Source organism: Varroa destructor, unplaced genomic scaffold, assembly GCF_002443255.2.
Source record: "Varroa destructor unplaced genomic scaffold, Vdes_3.0 BEIS01000002.1, whole genome shotgun sequence".
Lineage (NCBI taxonomy): Eukaryota > Metazoa > Arthropoda > Arachnida > Mesostigmata > Varroidae > Varroa > Varroa destructor.
Genome location: NW_019211455.1, coordinates 52,229,685 through 52,242,565, shown reverse-complemented (window position 1 = coordinate 52,242,565; position 12,881 = coordinate 52,229,685). Strand labels below are relative to the sequence as shown.

At 37.9% G+C, this 12,881-nt stretch overlaps 3 protein-coding genes across 12 annotated transcripts in view; 1 reads left to right on the top strand and 2 right to left on the bottom strand.

Annotated features, from left to right (window-relative positions):
• LOC111243975 (putative ATP-dependent RNA helicase DDX10) overlaps positions 1 to 6,879 on the top strand; it is a 28,720-nt gene extending 21,841 nt beyond the window's left edge. For 6 of the 9 annotated variants that reach the window (XM_086980667.1, XM_086980668.1, XM_086980666.1 and 3 more), the window contains 9 exons: positions 57 to 492; positions 1,136 to 1,347; positions 1,481 to 1,619; positions 1,921 to 2,041; positions 3,291 to 3,478; positions 3,811 to 4,169; positions 4,424 to 4,543; positions 4,836 to 5,097; positions 5,450 to 6,879. In XM_086980667.1, the coding sequence (XP_086836793.1) occupies positions 226 to 492; positions 1,136 to 1,347; positions 1,481 to 1,619; positions 1,921 to 2,041; positions 3,291 to 3,478; positions 3,811 to 4,169; positions 4,424 to 4,543; positions 4,836 to 5,097; positions 5,450 to 6,580 (2,799 nt within the window). In that variant the 5' untranslated portion in view covers positions 57 to 225 and the 3' untranslated portion in view covers positions 6,581 to 6,879. The remainder of the gene's footprint in view (positions 1 to 56; positions 493 to 1,135; positions 1,348 to 1,480; positions 1,620 to 1,920; positions 2,042 to 3,290; positions 3,479 to 3,810; positions 4,170 to 4,423; positions 4,544 to 4,835; positions 5,098 to 5,449) is intronic. The other 3 variants (XM_022790451.2, XM_022790449.2, XM_086980670.1) reach the window with 3 other exon arrangements.
• Positions 6,880 to 7,451: 572 nt separating this feature from the next.
• LOC111243978 (dynein light chain roadblock-type 1-like) lies at positions 7,452 to 11,138 on the bottom strand. Of its 2 annotated transcripts, none has more exons than XM_086980691.1 (3): positions 10,990 to 11,138; positions 8,880 to 9,033; positions 7,452 to 8,419 (listed from the first exon to the last, which is right to left on the bottom strand). In XM_086980691.1, exons 1-3 carry the CDS (start codon positions 11,006 to 11,008, stop codon positions 8,335 to 8,337), a joined length of 258 nt encoding a protein of 85 aa, XP_086836817.1. In that variant the 5' UTR covers positions 11,009 to 11,138; the 3' UTR covers positions 7,452 to 8,334. The 2 variants fall into 2 exon arrangements, with proteins under 2 accessions (XP_086836817.1, XP_022646193.1); XM_022790458.2 differs by having other exon boundaries at positions 10,607 to 11,133.
• A 693-nt stretch (positions 11,139 to 11,831) lies between these two features.
• Positions 11,832 to 12,801, bottom strand: Polr2L (DNA-directed RNA polymerases I, II, and III subunit Rpb10). Its single transcript, XM_086980655.1, has 2 exons — positions 12,533 to 12,801; positions 11,832 to 12,064 (listed from the first exon to the last, which is right to left on the bottom strand). The coding sequence occupies exons 1-2, from the start codon at positions 12,655 to 12,657 to the stop codon at positions 11,986 to 11,988; spliced, it is 204 nt and encodes a 67-aa protein (XP_086836781.1). The 5' UTR covers positions 12,658 to 12,801; the 3' UTR covers positions 11,832 to 11,985.
• Between the last annotated feature and the right edge of the window lie 80 nt (positions 12,802 to 12,881).

The following is a 12,881-nucleotide window of genomic DNA, read 5'->3' as shown; positions in this document are numbered from 1 at the left end:
CTACTCGATAATGAGATCACGGAAGCGTTTTTTACGGCGTTACGATTGTTCCGCAGATTTTCATCATGTCGGCTTGACGGACCAGGGCCCGCCAATATAATCCACGCACGTGCGGGTTATTCGAACATTTCTATAACACAGCTGAACGGGCCAAAAGGAGACGTACGTGACGGTTCTGAAGAAAAACTGGAAAACTTATACTGGCGTATAATTGGTGACGAACAGATGGCGGAAAAAAAAAACATGACTAGAAAAAATGAATCAATTTCAAGGAGCGGACCTGTCATCAGTGATCGAAAACAATTCTCCAATAGTGAATGGCCCAACAGCGAAGAATTGGAGAAGGGAGATGGTGGAGATAACCGCCCTCCGAACGGAAAGCGTAACAATAAGTTTGAGAAAAAAAAAAGTGGAAAACCGTTCAGAAAGCGGGAGGCTACCAGTAAGATTGAACGCGATGAAATCAACGAACTTAAGAAACTTTACGGAACGGTAGGACAACAACTACCAATTTAATATTGTCAAAGTACGCTGAGACAGTTGTAATCACATTTTTTAATATATTAGTGTTATTAAGTGTGAGTACTTAATATAGGCGTGAGACTAACGGCTATTTGAGTTTGGAGTCTGTATGTACCAAAAAATACCACTTTTATTTGAGCAAATATTGACAATGGGAAAAGTAAGAAACGTAGTAGTAGACACGCTAAAACCTCTATGCTGACCAATTTTTTGCTTTGATGCGTCACTTCAATAATTTCGGATGTTCCAGAGGACGTAGTACTCAATAATAAATAACAATGTAGCACTATGTAAACATAAACTATCGATTCTAACTTCAGCTTGCTTTTTCACACAACCTATTTGCACTGAATAGATGTGTATACGGCTGTGGCACATGCAAAATCGAGCATTTATCTAACGATTACTAGAGATATGTAAAAATAATACACTGAGAAACTGCATTAACTCAATTGTTTCGAAGTGAAAATTATAGACATATATATATATATATATGTATATATATATAGACTAATCAACCAGTTAGATTAAAAACGGAAAATCATGCTCATGTGATGAACTAGCTATGAATCTATTAAGCAATTAATACTAATATAATTTTTTTCTTTCCTAGTTCAATTTTGATATTTTGGAGACTTTTAGAGATGCGCCGTTATGCGTACGTACGAAAGCTGCTCTTGAAAGATGTGGTTACGAAAAACCAACTCGTATCCAGAAGGAAACATTGGCTCTCGCCCTCAGGGGCAGAGACGTCCTGGGTGCAGCCAAGACTGGCTCAGGCAAGACACTCGCATTTCTTATTCCCGTTCTAGAGCTATTATTCAGGTGGGTAGTCGGTGACTGTAATACCCAAAGCTAAGCAGGAAAATGGTACATGGTTTAAAACGTCTTTCGTTTGAGTATGTGTCTATTAAAATTTACGAATTTAATTCGTTGATTTGTTTTCTCTTGATTTTAGAGAAATGTGGACACGACTGGATGGCCTAGGTGCCCTTATTATTACGCCTACACGTGAGCTTGCTTATCAAATTTTCGAAGTACTAAAGAAAGTTGGGGCTCGACACGATTTTTCAGCAGGTCTGATTATAGGTGGAACCGTAAGTGCGTTGTGTTTGATAATGACTTTGTAGCATAACAAGAGATCTTCGCGCTCGCTTCTTCACTTGTGTCGCCAAGATCCTTTATTAGTGAAATTACTAAGAAGCATTTATTTACGTTAACATTTGTTATTCTTAAATAACATTATGTAGAGCATTATTTTCACCTTTAAATAGGCCACATTGCGTAATGACAGTTGAGTTCGTATGTTTAAAATCTAGCCCGTCGTGAATGAATTACTATGCTTTAGTTTGTGCCATTTGTCTCGCTATTACTCTTTAAGTCCTCTTTTTTTAACAGGAGGTTGGCTTTGAGCGGAAGCGTTTACATGGCACGAACATAATGATCTGCACACCTGGCCGTCTACTCCAGCATATGGACCAGAACCCACTTCTTGACCCCACCAACCTTAAAGTTCTCGGTGAGAAATAATTAAAACAAGAGTACTAAGCTATTAAAACCAGTCCAGCGGGTTTAGAAAATAAATCACTTCTGAGGCATAAACCGCTTGCAAAAACAAATTCGGTAAACATTCTAGTTTTTTAAGAACCTGTACGTAAATACCGGATAAGTTTACTCTAGGAGAATTGAGCCCAGAGATAATGCCAGAAATCTACGCTCAGTGGTCAAATTTTTGTTCTTCAAAGGCCATAATGTTGCGAAGATTCACCGTAAATTGGTGAAAATATTAAGCAAGAGGGACTCGAGCGAACACGTAGCACGTGCATGGTGCAAACGTTTCAAGAATGAAAATTGGAGTATTGAAGACTAGCCAGAAAGTGACCAGATGTCGCGACCGAAAGAACAAGAACGCACTGCCGCAGTCAAGATTTTTTTACGAAAGGGGAACTTTGAGTTGAAAAACTCTGTCGGTTAAAACTAGCGTTTTATTCAGCTAGCGTGTTACAGGATTATATCTCAAGTACCGAATACGGAAATTGAGTAAAGAATGAGTCCCCTGTGAATTTACTCCAGGTCAGTTGGAAAAGCATAGGGTGTACTGAACATGCCATTTACGGAACTTTGCTCAACAAAAAACCCGCCTGGAGCTTAGAGTCGCCATAGACGAGGTATTACTCAATTTCTACCAACAGCTCATTGAGGAACCAGGCCAGAAAATAGTGTCCCTTTGAAGTGAAGTCGAGTTCAGTAACAGTGTTGAATAGGCTCGGGCGTGAGGTGATGGTATTACTCGCAATGCACATTGGAGGCACGTGCTACAATGAGGTACTCGTCGAAAACGAGTCAAGGAATGGAACCCGCTATCTCGATTTTTTAAGAAACTCATGAACTGTTGGTACGGCAATCGAAAGCATGCGGTCTAGTTACTTGATGGCAACCTTAGTTACTTTTTGGGTTGAGCAAAAGAATATCCAGCGTTCGCTATAAGCCGCTACTTCTCCCGACTTAAATGCGCGTGACTACGGAGCCTTTTATGCTTTATGAAAAGCAACTAATGAGCAACCATTTCCAACACCCGATTTACTTCGAAAAACTAATAAAAGAGAAATTACATGTAGAAACGCCAATGGTAGGTATATGGCTTTCTAAACGCTGCCAAAGTGCCGGGAAAAGTTTGTAGAAAAAAAAAGGTGTGTACCTTTAACACGAATTAAAAATAGTTCTATTCGGTCTTGTTTTCTTACGGTTTGCCTCTCGTTTCAATGCAGTTTTGGACGAGGCTGACCGCATTCTCGATATGGGCTTCGAGAAGGAAATGAACGCCATCCTCGAGAATCTTCCCTCTAATCGACAGACGCTTCTTTTCTCAGCCACCCAAACAAAGTCTGTAAAGGACCTCGCTAGGCTCTCACTTACTAACCCCTGTTACATTTCCGTACACGAGAAAGCTGAACAGGTAGGCTCTAGTTACTTGAAACTTCAAGTTAAGTTTGAAACACTCTGTTAGTTTGATAAGTGCCTATCGGCAAACTGTAAAAAAATTTAGAAGTTGATTAAACTTTAAATATTATTAGTTCTTCAGAAATTCTTATTTTTTACTTTTAAATGACGAGCGTTTTTTTTTTTGGCATACGCCTTTAAGCCTTTGTGAGCGCAAAATCCATTAAATTTCTACCGAAGAATATAGTGAAGTGCGTATAGGTTCTCACACAAATCTCTTCTACAACTAACAACTGTATGAAATCAGTGAATCCTCCATTTTGCTATTGTCACATATGAATTCTACAGGTTACCCCCGATCGACTGCACCAGAACTATCTCGTCTGTGAGCTACACGACAAGCTTAGCCTTCTTTGGTCGTTCCTCAAGAATCACAGGAGCAAAAAAATTATCGTCTTTATGTCGTGTTGTAAACAGGTCCAGTTCATAAACACAATAATTCGGCGATTGCGGCCGGGAACCACAGTTATGCATTTACATGGGAACATGTCACAACCTCGGCGTTTGGCTATCTATGAGGAGTTCTGCTCGAAACAATCGGCCATTTTATTAGCAACCGATCTGGCAGCGAGAGGGCTCGATTTCCCGAAAGTCGACTGGGTTCTCCAATTAGACTGTCCTGAAGATCCGCAAACGTATATTCACCGGTACGAATATTGGTGTAACTTTCTCAGTATTAGCAGTATTTATACAATTGACGATTTGCTGGATCGGCAGATTCTGCATTGTCGTTGATAATCTTCAATCTCCTCTAAATTAAATGTCAACAGAATGTGTATTTCACGTTCCTCAAAATGTGCATTGCTTTTTTGCATTATGTCAACCCGTTTATCTAAGCGTGACTTTTATGTCGAGCAACCACTGTTACACAAGACACTTTTATTGCATATTATATTACCAGGGTCGGCCGAACAGCTCGTTTCGAGAACGCGGGTAAAGCCTTATTGGTTCTTCTCCCATCTGAAGAAGATAAAATGATCAAACAACTTGTGGAGCGGAAAATTCCAATTAGTAAAATCGCGTAAGAACTACATACTGATTTTCTATGGCTCTGATACGACAGTTTTGTATGTAAAACAGCTAAAATTGTGACAATTAAAATCACAATACAATTCTCCCGTAAAAACCACAAAACAAACATTCCGGAAGCTGACAATTTTCGTTTCTTCTTTACATTAAGCAGGAATCGCAGATTGAAATTTCACTTCATTCAAAAAATATTTTTTAATTTATTTCTCAAACTTTCCATGTCTCCCAAGGGGTCAACGAATAATCAACAACTAAACGCCTCATTGCCACATGTAAATTTTCAGAGTGAATCCTCGGCGATTTTATGATATACAACGGAAGGTGGAGGCGATGTGTGCTCGTGATGCCGAGCTGAAGGCATCAGCACAGCGTTGTTTTGTCGGTTATCTTAAGTACGTGTTTGTGCAAAAGGACAAAGCCGTGTTCAGTGTGGAGAAACTCGGCCTAGACTTTTTCGCGCGAAGCCTTGGCCTTATTATCACTCCTCGAGTTCGTTTCCTGGAGAAGTACTTTGCAGCTAAAGGCATTAAGATGTCAGGCCAAATGGTATGAACCTCATAACTATCAAATAAAGCAATCCTCATTTTTTCAAATAATTATACGCATGTGCCAAGCATGCGTTGAAAAACTAACGAAGATACATGATATTTTTCTAATCAAAATGATTTTATAAGAAAACCATTTTGATTAGACGTCGAAAACAACTGATCTGATTATTACCATATAGATTATAGATTTTGTAGTATGATTTTTCATATGGCTTATTTTTTCCACTCAACATCAAGGCATGCGTGGGTATATTATTATGTGTTATATTTTCCATGAAGACACATTCATAGAACGTCTATACTAACACGATTAAATTGAGCCTTTACATGCTGGGTAACTTTGATTTCAGTTATTCTGTTGCGACAATTTGCAGGAATCGGATCGAGCGCGCACGGGCAATAGTGAAGATGATTCGAAAGAGTTTCAAAAAGATGATGGCAAGCCGAAGATGATCCAACTGTCGAAGAAAATAGAGAAGTTCTCATTTGATATAGGGATTGATACTGATGAAGAGATATTTACGGAGAAAGGTAAACCATTTTGTGAGATTGACACTAACGAGATTAAGGAAGACAGCTCGGCTGGCAGCGATGAAGAGAAAAACGAAAAAGAATCTACATCGATATTAGAGTCACTTGAGCAACAGATAAGAGTTGCTAAAACAAACAAGGTTATCACCAAGATTCAAGCCGCCAAAAAGGTTCTAAGAAAGAAACACATAGTGTTGAATAAAAAGGTTGTATTTGATGAACAGGGCCAGAGGGTTGACAATGCCGAGGACACAGTATTAAGTAAACCTTTGGCAGGTGTTGACGAAAAGGGAGGAATTAATATTGAGCTTAGTAAACAGTTGATGCAGGAACAAGATCGAATTGACAAGCAAATTTATAGAGAAAAAATCAAAAACAAACATCGTGAAGAACGACTTAAGGCTAAAGCAGAGCGAAGAGCCACAGCTATTGGAGGCGATGTGGTCTTAGACATTGGTTGTGGGGGTGGTGAATGTGGCGGAGTAGACTCCGACAGTGAGAAAATAAGACTTTTCAATCAAGACCAAGACAGCTCTCTTGAAAACGAGGATAGCGCGTCTGTGAATAGTGAGAACGAGTCTCTCAATGGTAAATTGAATTCGGAGAGTAGTTACTCGGAATCTGAAACATCTGATAGTGAAAAACAATCAACAGGAACCATAGATGAAAACGATAAGCATTGTATTGGATTCGTTCGTCGAAAATTCAAAAGCGGTGACAGGAAACGCTTCATTAGGAAACAAGCAGACAGTAGCGCTTCGGAAGAAATAGAGGAAAACGAAGATGATCATCTGCCTACTCAGCACGTTCCAAAAAAGCAGATGAAAACCAAGGGCAAATTCGGCCTCAAGCGACGACGTATAGAGGAGGATGTTGACGAGCTTGATACTGGGCTGAGCCTACAAGGAGACGAAAAGTTGGCTCTCAAGCTTCTTCAGGATTGGGGTTAATTTAAACTTACAACCCGCGTGAATTTTGTATGTATTACAAGCGTACTGTTGTGTGTTTGTGTCGGTTAGACAACTACTAGTTACTAAATACTGGCTGAGGGCCGATTATTAACAGGCTTTCAAGCAGCTAAAAAATATTAATAATATTGTATTCGAACTTACCATATTTTTTGTACATAATCATATGATAGAGCAAACACAAATACATTTTGCAAACACTCTTACACCCGTTATGGTGGTGTAAGAAGCATGTTTCTTTGTTAGAAACTGCGTGCTAAAATAAAACAAATTTTTCTGAATCACGTGCTTTCGTTTCTCTAAATTGAAGATTTGTCACTGCGCTAACCGGAATATAGTTATAGGTTCGTCGTTTAAGTAAAAGTCAAGCTGACAGAGAGATTGCTACTATGATGGAGCTTTCGAGTTTTACGTTACGATACAGTTTTCGAGTTTTACGTTGCCATTAAGCATTGCTTCAGATGGCTGATTCCTGTCGCAATGTCTCCGTGGTGTCGCAAGTAACTTGAAACAGTCGTTTCGGTTATCGTTATCCGCCTAAATAAACGATGCAAGCGTAACCGAATAGTAAAGACCGAGATTTAGTGATATACAAAAGCTATGTAAGCTAAGAAATACGAGTAAGATGGTGTTACATTATGTTAGTTGAAATCTAACATCGAGTCTGTAAAATCTGGTCTACGGAACCAACCTACTGTTGATAAAAGTACTTCATAATTTCCCTATCATTTAAAAGATTTGAGCCCAACCATTACTAAAGAACGAGTACACGGATAACGCCTGATAACGTCTTTGGAATACTAAAAGTTGACAAATATCAAGCGATTAATTCTAAATGCAGTGCACGTTAACGTAAACACATTAGCATAATATGAAAATAAATTTATTACCAAACAGCATCGTTATTATTTTTTCCAATAAATCACAGATTTCATCGAGGTATCTGCAAGCAGGATTTTATTATATATATATTACCATTGCGTGTCATGAAATTCTTCTGGTTGGCGTATTTTTGGCGGTAACGAAAAACCTCTCATGCCGACACTTCTGTTCAGTTTGTATATACTTTTGCATAAGAAAGTCTAAGTCGTCATATTCATTTCTATAGTACCACCTGAGATATCTGGGTTATACGCGATCGCTGCGTCACATTTTGCTGCACAATCTTTAGATATAAAGAATGTCGATCTCACAGCTGCAGACTTAGCATCTTCATAGATATCTATCGGTGTGCCTCACAGTCCTATTTAATCAATTCGTTTTCTCTATTTAGCGCCCCACGTACGTAAATGGAATTGCATCTATAATAACACTCATTCGAACCAATGCACGCAATAATTAATAAAAGAATAAATAATAAAGTACGTTACACGGGGTCATCAAACATTTTCTACGCAGTTGCAAAATATACAGGAATGTTTAGTGACCACAATCCTGTCCCCAAGGACACAGTTAACTGTTGATCCGGGAAAATGTTCATGTCCTTCTGTCATTGAATCAAAATTATGATATGTTGAATCACATTAGTCTGCTGAAATTGGGTAATAATGGCACTAGAAAGTTAGTAGGATATCCTGGGATATTGCAATTGTAATTAAATCCTGCTGTAGGAAACATTACGAACTGAAATTTCATTTCATTATTGTTTTGATAGATAACAACCCAGACGCAAACTTGCTTTCAATCTATTTTTTATCGTCATTTTTATAATTAGGGCATAATTGGTCGTGACGGCGCTATTCTGTTCCTATATTTTGTACGACGATCAGCATATAATTTTTATCCGGTGCTATCATAAGCTCATGTCGTTTTGTTCGTAATCTGTAAAAAAAGTGAAGATCTATATTGTTATAACTTCAACAACGTGTATTCCCTCTTAGTTTATTTCTTATATTATTTAAGTATCTAAATAATATAATAAACAATAACAATCGCAATATCTAAAGATAGATATTGCGATTGTTCAATGTGGTTAATGATTCATTACTAATACTCTTTATGAGTTATTTTTTTCACAGACCACAATTACTTCTAAATAAATCTCTAATAATCTTATATTTCACCTATCAATCCAAAATTCCATTAGATTACTTATTAACATTTTTACAATAAAATTGATATATTCATTATGTTTCACTTAATAATAGTTCACTTTATTATTATTATTATTATTTTTGAGCAAAAGCACTGCTTATTGCTTAAAAGCCGTTAGTAAAGTTCGCTAGTCTGCATTAATAAAACTGGTTAATAATCAAAGCAAAAATGTTTTTTTCTCACCCACCTGAGAAACGTGAGATCGTTCGCAGCGTCGAGCTCGCGAACCGCCGCCTTCGCTGAATCCGCAAGGCCGGATATAACTGTCGCATAACGAGTAGTCGTTGGAGCATCCAACGTCGAGTGAATGGGGTTGCCTTCGTGTGTAGTCACAATAACCCCTGCAAATATCGTCAACGGATTACATGTTGTTAGTACAAGAATTGCCCATAGACACTGCATACTATTGCCATAATCCTTGACACAATAAACACAGATATAATCATGGTACACAAGACTTGCCATCTCAACACTTATTTATCATCAAAAATACAATGTCAATTAAAGGCCATTGTAAATGTGATGAAACTACATCATAGAGTAAGTATAATTGGTTTAAATTTTTGTGTAACAAAGGTTTCCGTGACGGTTGCCTGATAACAGTTCGCCTTCAAATCTTAAAGGCATACATAAGGAAGTGTAGTTAAGTAAATTAAATTGGTTTTGTGTAAGAGTCAAAACTTTACAAAGCAAATCTTTTACTGCAGTACCGGATCTGAAATTTAAAGTATTTGCTTAATTAAGGAACTATTAAAACAGTAATCTTTATTCCAAAAAATAACGTCGTAGTACCCATAATTCTACGAGGAATAGAAGACTTAGGTGGCTCGAATTTTACGCCACTAGTACCTAACACCTATTAAGTTAAAGAATAGTTCAATTAGCAAGAACTGAATTGTTACGAATTCTAGCGGCAGGTCACGCATTCAATCAGTTCACTTCGTAGCTATAGAACCCGTAAGGGTGTTATCTTTAAACCGTGTATTTGTCAAACGCCTCCGATATTTGCTCCGCCATAATTGATCAAACAACCTTCATCGTTATGGTTTTCTCATTTTATTTACATGAAATGCTTCATATTAGCCCTATAATTAGCTCAAAAACAACCTACGTACGGCAATACTACACTGGGCCGCGTTCCTCAAATTATATAACCACACAACCCTAAACGAGTTCATAATAGAGAATGCAGTTGTCATATTGCTACTAAAATGTCCAATAGGTGCATAGGTCAATAGTTCAAGTATTACTAAGTTAGCATATCAACTTGGTACAGCTTGTACGGCACAAGTACAATTAATTACAAATTACGTAATAATGAGTTATAGAATAATATTAATTTATTACAGTAAGTATTACTAAGCTCTCTTTCCTGCGCAACATTCAAATCCACTGGAATAGGTAATAAGAAACGAGAATATTCTAGCGGATGTTACAACAGGCAGCAAAACGGTGCGCACTCGCGGTATTATCTTCATAATTTTAAATTGCAAACTCAACATTAAAAAGAGCTATGTGTCAGTGTTTGATGTGAAAAAAGCTGACGAATAATTGCTTTCAAGTGTGCTACATACACACGCATGACTATTAGTATAGTAAAGTGGTGCGGATTGACAAATTAACTTTTAACAAAAACGCCTCCAATTCCCTGAGAGATTCTTTTGCACAGTAATTCCAACAGCCACATACAACATGATTTTATTATATGTACATAGTTCGTTTACAATATTTCAATATTTTCCACTTAAAGTGGAACTACTTGAAAAAGGAAACAGCCAGAACCATAAACAACCAATTTAATCTGTATCCAAGATCGTCCATTATCTAAACTCTGACATTTTGATTATTAATGTCTTAGAAATATTGATAGTTAGTTTTACAGTATCGTTTCGAAGCAGAATATTATATATTTACCGGCTACGCCCTTCTGAGCTTGAATTCGCTTGACAGTCTCTTCAATTTCAGTGGCCATCGTGAACGAACACGTCTGCGTCGCTGACTGAACGAACAGCCAATTGAGGTATTGTTAGCGCCTAACGAAACTCGTTAGCTTTTCTAATTTGTACACTGTTTGGGAAGATTGTCAGGCTGCGTCTAAACACAATGGTCAAGTTGACACTTCCTCGGGCTATCAGCAACTCACAGCATACGAATTATAACGGCCCTACCTTCCAAGTGACACGAACGTGTGACTGTTGAGCTATAACTTCGGTACCCGTTTAATGATACAGTCGAACCCATATACTGTATTCAGATCCATACAACCACTATTTTTAGCACTCCCGTTAGTTACCAACCGCTCAGCCTGCGCTCCATCGAACACTTCGTTTGTCAGGATCAGGCACATACACTGGCTGCTGCTGTACACTGATCGAAAGCCGAGAGCAGATAGGAGCCACCCAGTACTAAGGCACAGTAATCAGCAGAACGATTGCTTCTGGTGTTGTCGTCAGCGGAGCAGACATCATCATCGCCGCATTGACTACGGCGATGGCAAAGTCTGATAAGCGCGGGATAATTCGACACTATGTAAGGCAACGAAAGTACTACGTTGATTACATGGCGGTAGATGTACAATAAGTATCCGTAAACACGTGAATTTAATAGAGAGATTTAAGTTATTAATAAATATAATAGAAAATTTAGATATTGTTATATTTTTTTGTAATTTTTTTAAAGAACTGAACGAGGGTGTTCGCTTATAGTGGAATGAAACATAACAAAAGTTAAGCACTTCAGTGAGTTATTAAAAGAAGTGCGTATAAAGGCCCAAAAATACCAATTTCTCATAAGCGAAAATCTCATGTATATATATATATATATATATATATATGCTGCGCAGTGAACCAACAACGAATTGTATACTTGAATATTTAGATGACCTCATTCATTTAGGCGACTTTATTCCATTTCTGTGCGCATACAAAGGGATATCCTCCAGCAATATGGATGCGATTCTTGCACAATGGCACGATTTGTCTGACACCTTCCCACTTCAAAACTACTTCTTTTACGAAGCTATTTCGCCAACGCGCATTATGCTGGTTTGGGGTATAAAAATATCGATGCTAATTTGAAGAAGAATAGACAGTTCTGCAATTCCACTTCTAATACCTACAAAATCAACACCATCGCTGCATAATGTTCAATTACTGAACTGTTGCAGTGTTTATTTACAAATGGAAATTGATAACATGATGAATTTGTGTCGCCAAAGTTTTGGTAGATGTGCTATACTACGGTAGAATTTAAACCCGTCTCCTTCAACAAAAAAAAGGCGAACTTTATCCAAGCTACTTCTCGAGAGGAGCGTAATTGAGAAGTTTCTCAATCATGTCGACGTGACCCAAAAGCATACGGCGGCAACAATACCTGAAATTAAAAAGCAACATTCATACATGAAATGTTAGATAATTCAATCTTTGAGCGTACTATTGTTCCAGCAGATTTGTTTCACGCAATTAACGGCAATGCAAGGATAAATAGCTTAATATTGTACTTGTAATCACAATTCGTTTTCCGTTTTTTAAACAGGCATGAATGAAACGTTTAGACGTTTTACGTTCTCGTTATACCTATAGCAAAAGATTAGTACATGAAAATTACGTTTTAAATTGTGGTAACTGAGAATACATCTATGAGACGTAATTGCTTTGTTTCGGATAAGTGCCATGATCTCAAAATGGGAGCCAACTAACCATCTATGCACATTATGAGGGCACTTGAGTAATGAGTTTTTCATTTACGAAGTTCAAGATTATCACATAAATAAATTTATACGTTATAAGCAGCGCATATCCCTGGTATAATAAGTTAATAATGCTAACTTTCATCACGTACCTTTTCAAACCTAGAGCGTCCATGGCATCTCCTTCGGTATATTCGGCTTGGAGAAGACCTAAATAGGCCTCCCATTTGTTTCCGATAATCTTGCCACACGTGAAGCATCTAACCGGGATAATCATTTTCGCTTACCAAATCTTCTCACTACGATTCAGCGAAACCTGTGTTAGATAGTGGATGATGCACACACCGAACTGCACCGGCTACGTTCGAAAGAGTTTACTCGGCTTCTTTCTCCTTAAAGCAAAGAAAAACAATCACTTCGTTCACAGTAAAACGTGATACGACACGAGTTCCATGAAATAAGGCTTAAGTGTCGGAAAGTTGCTCGGAACAGCTAGGCCAC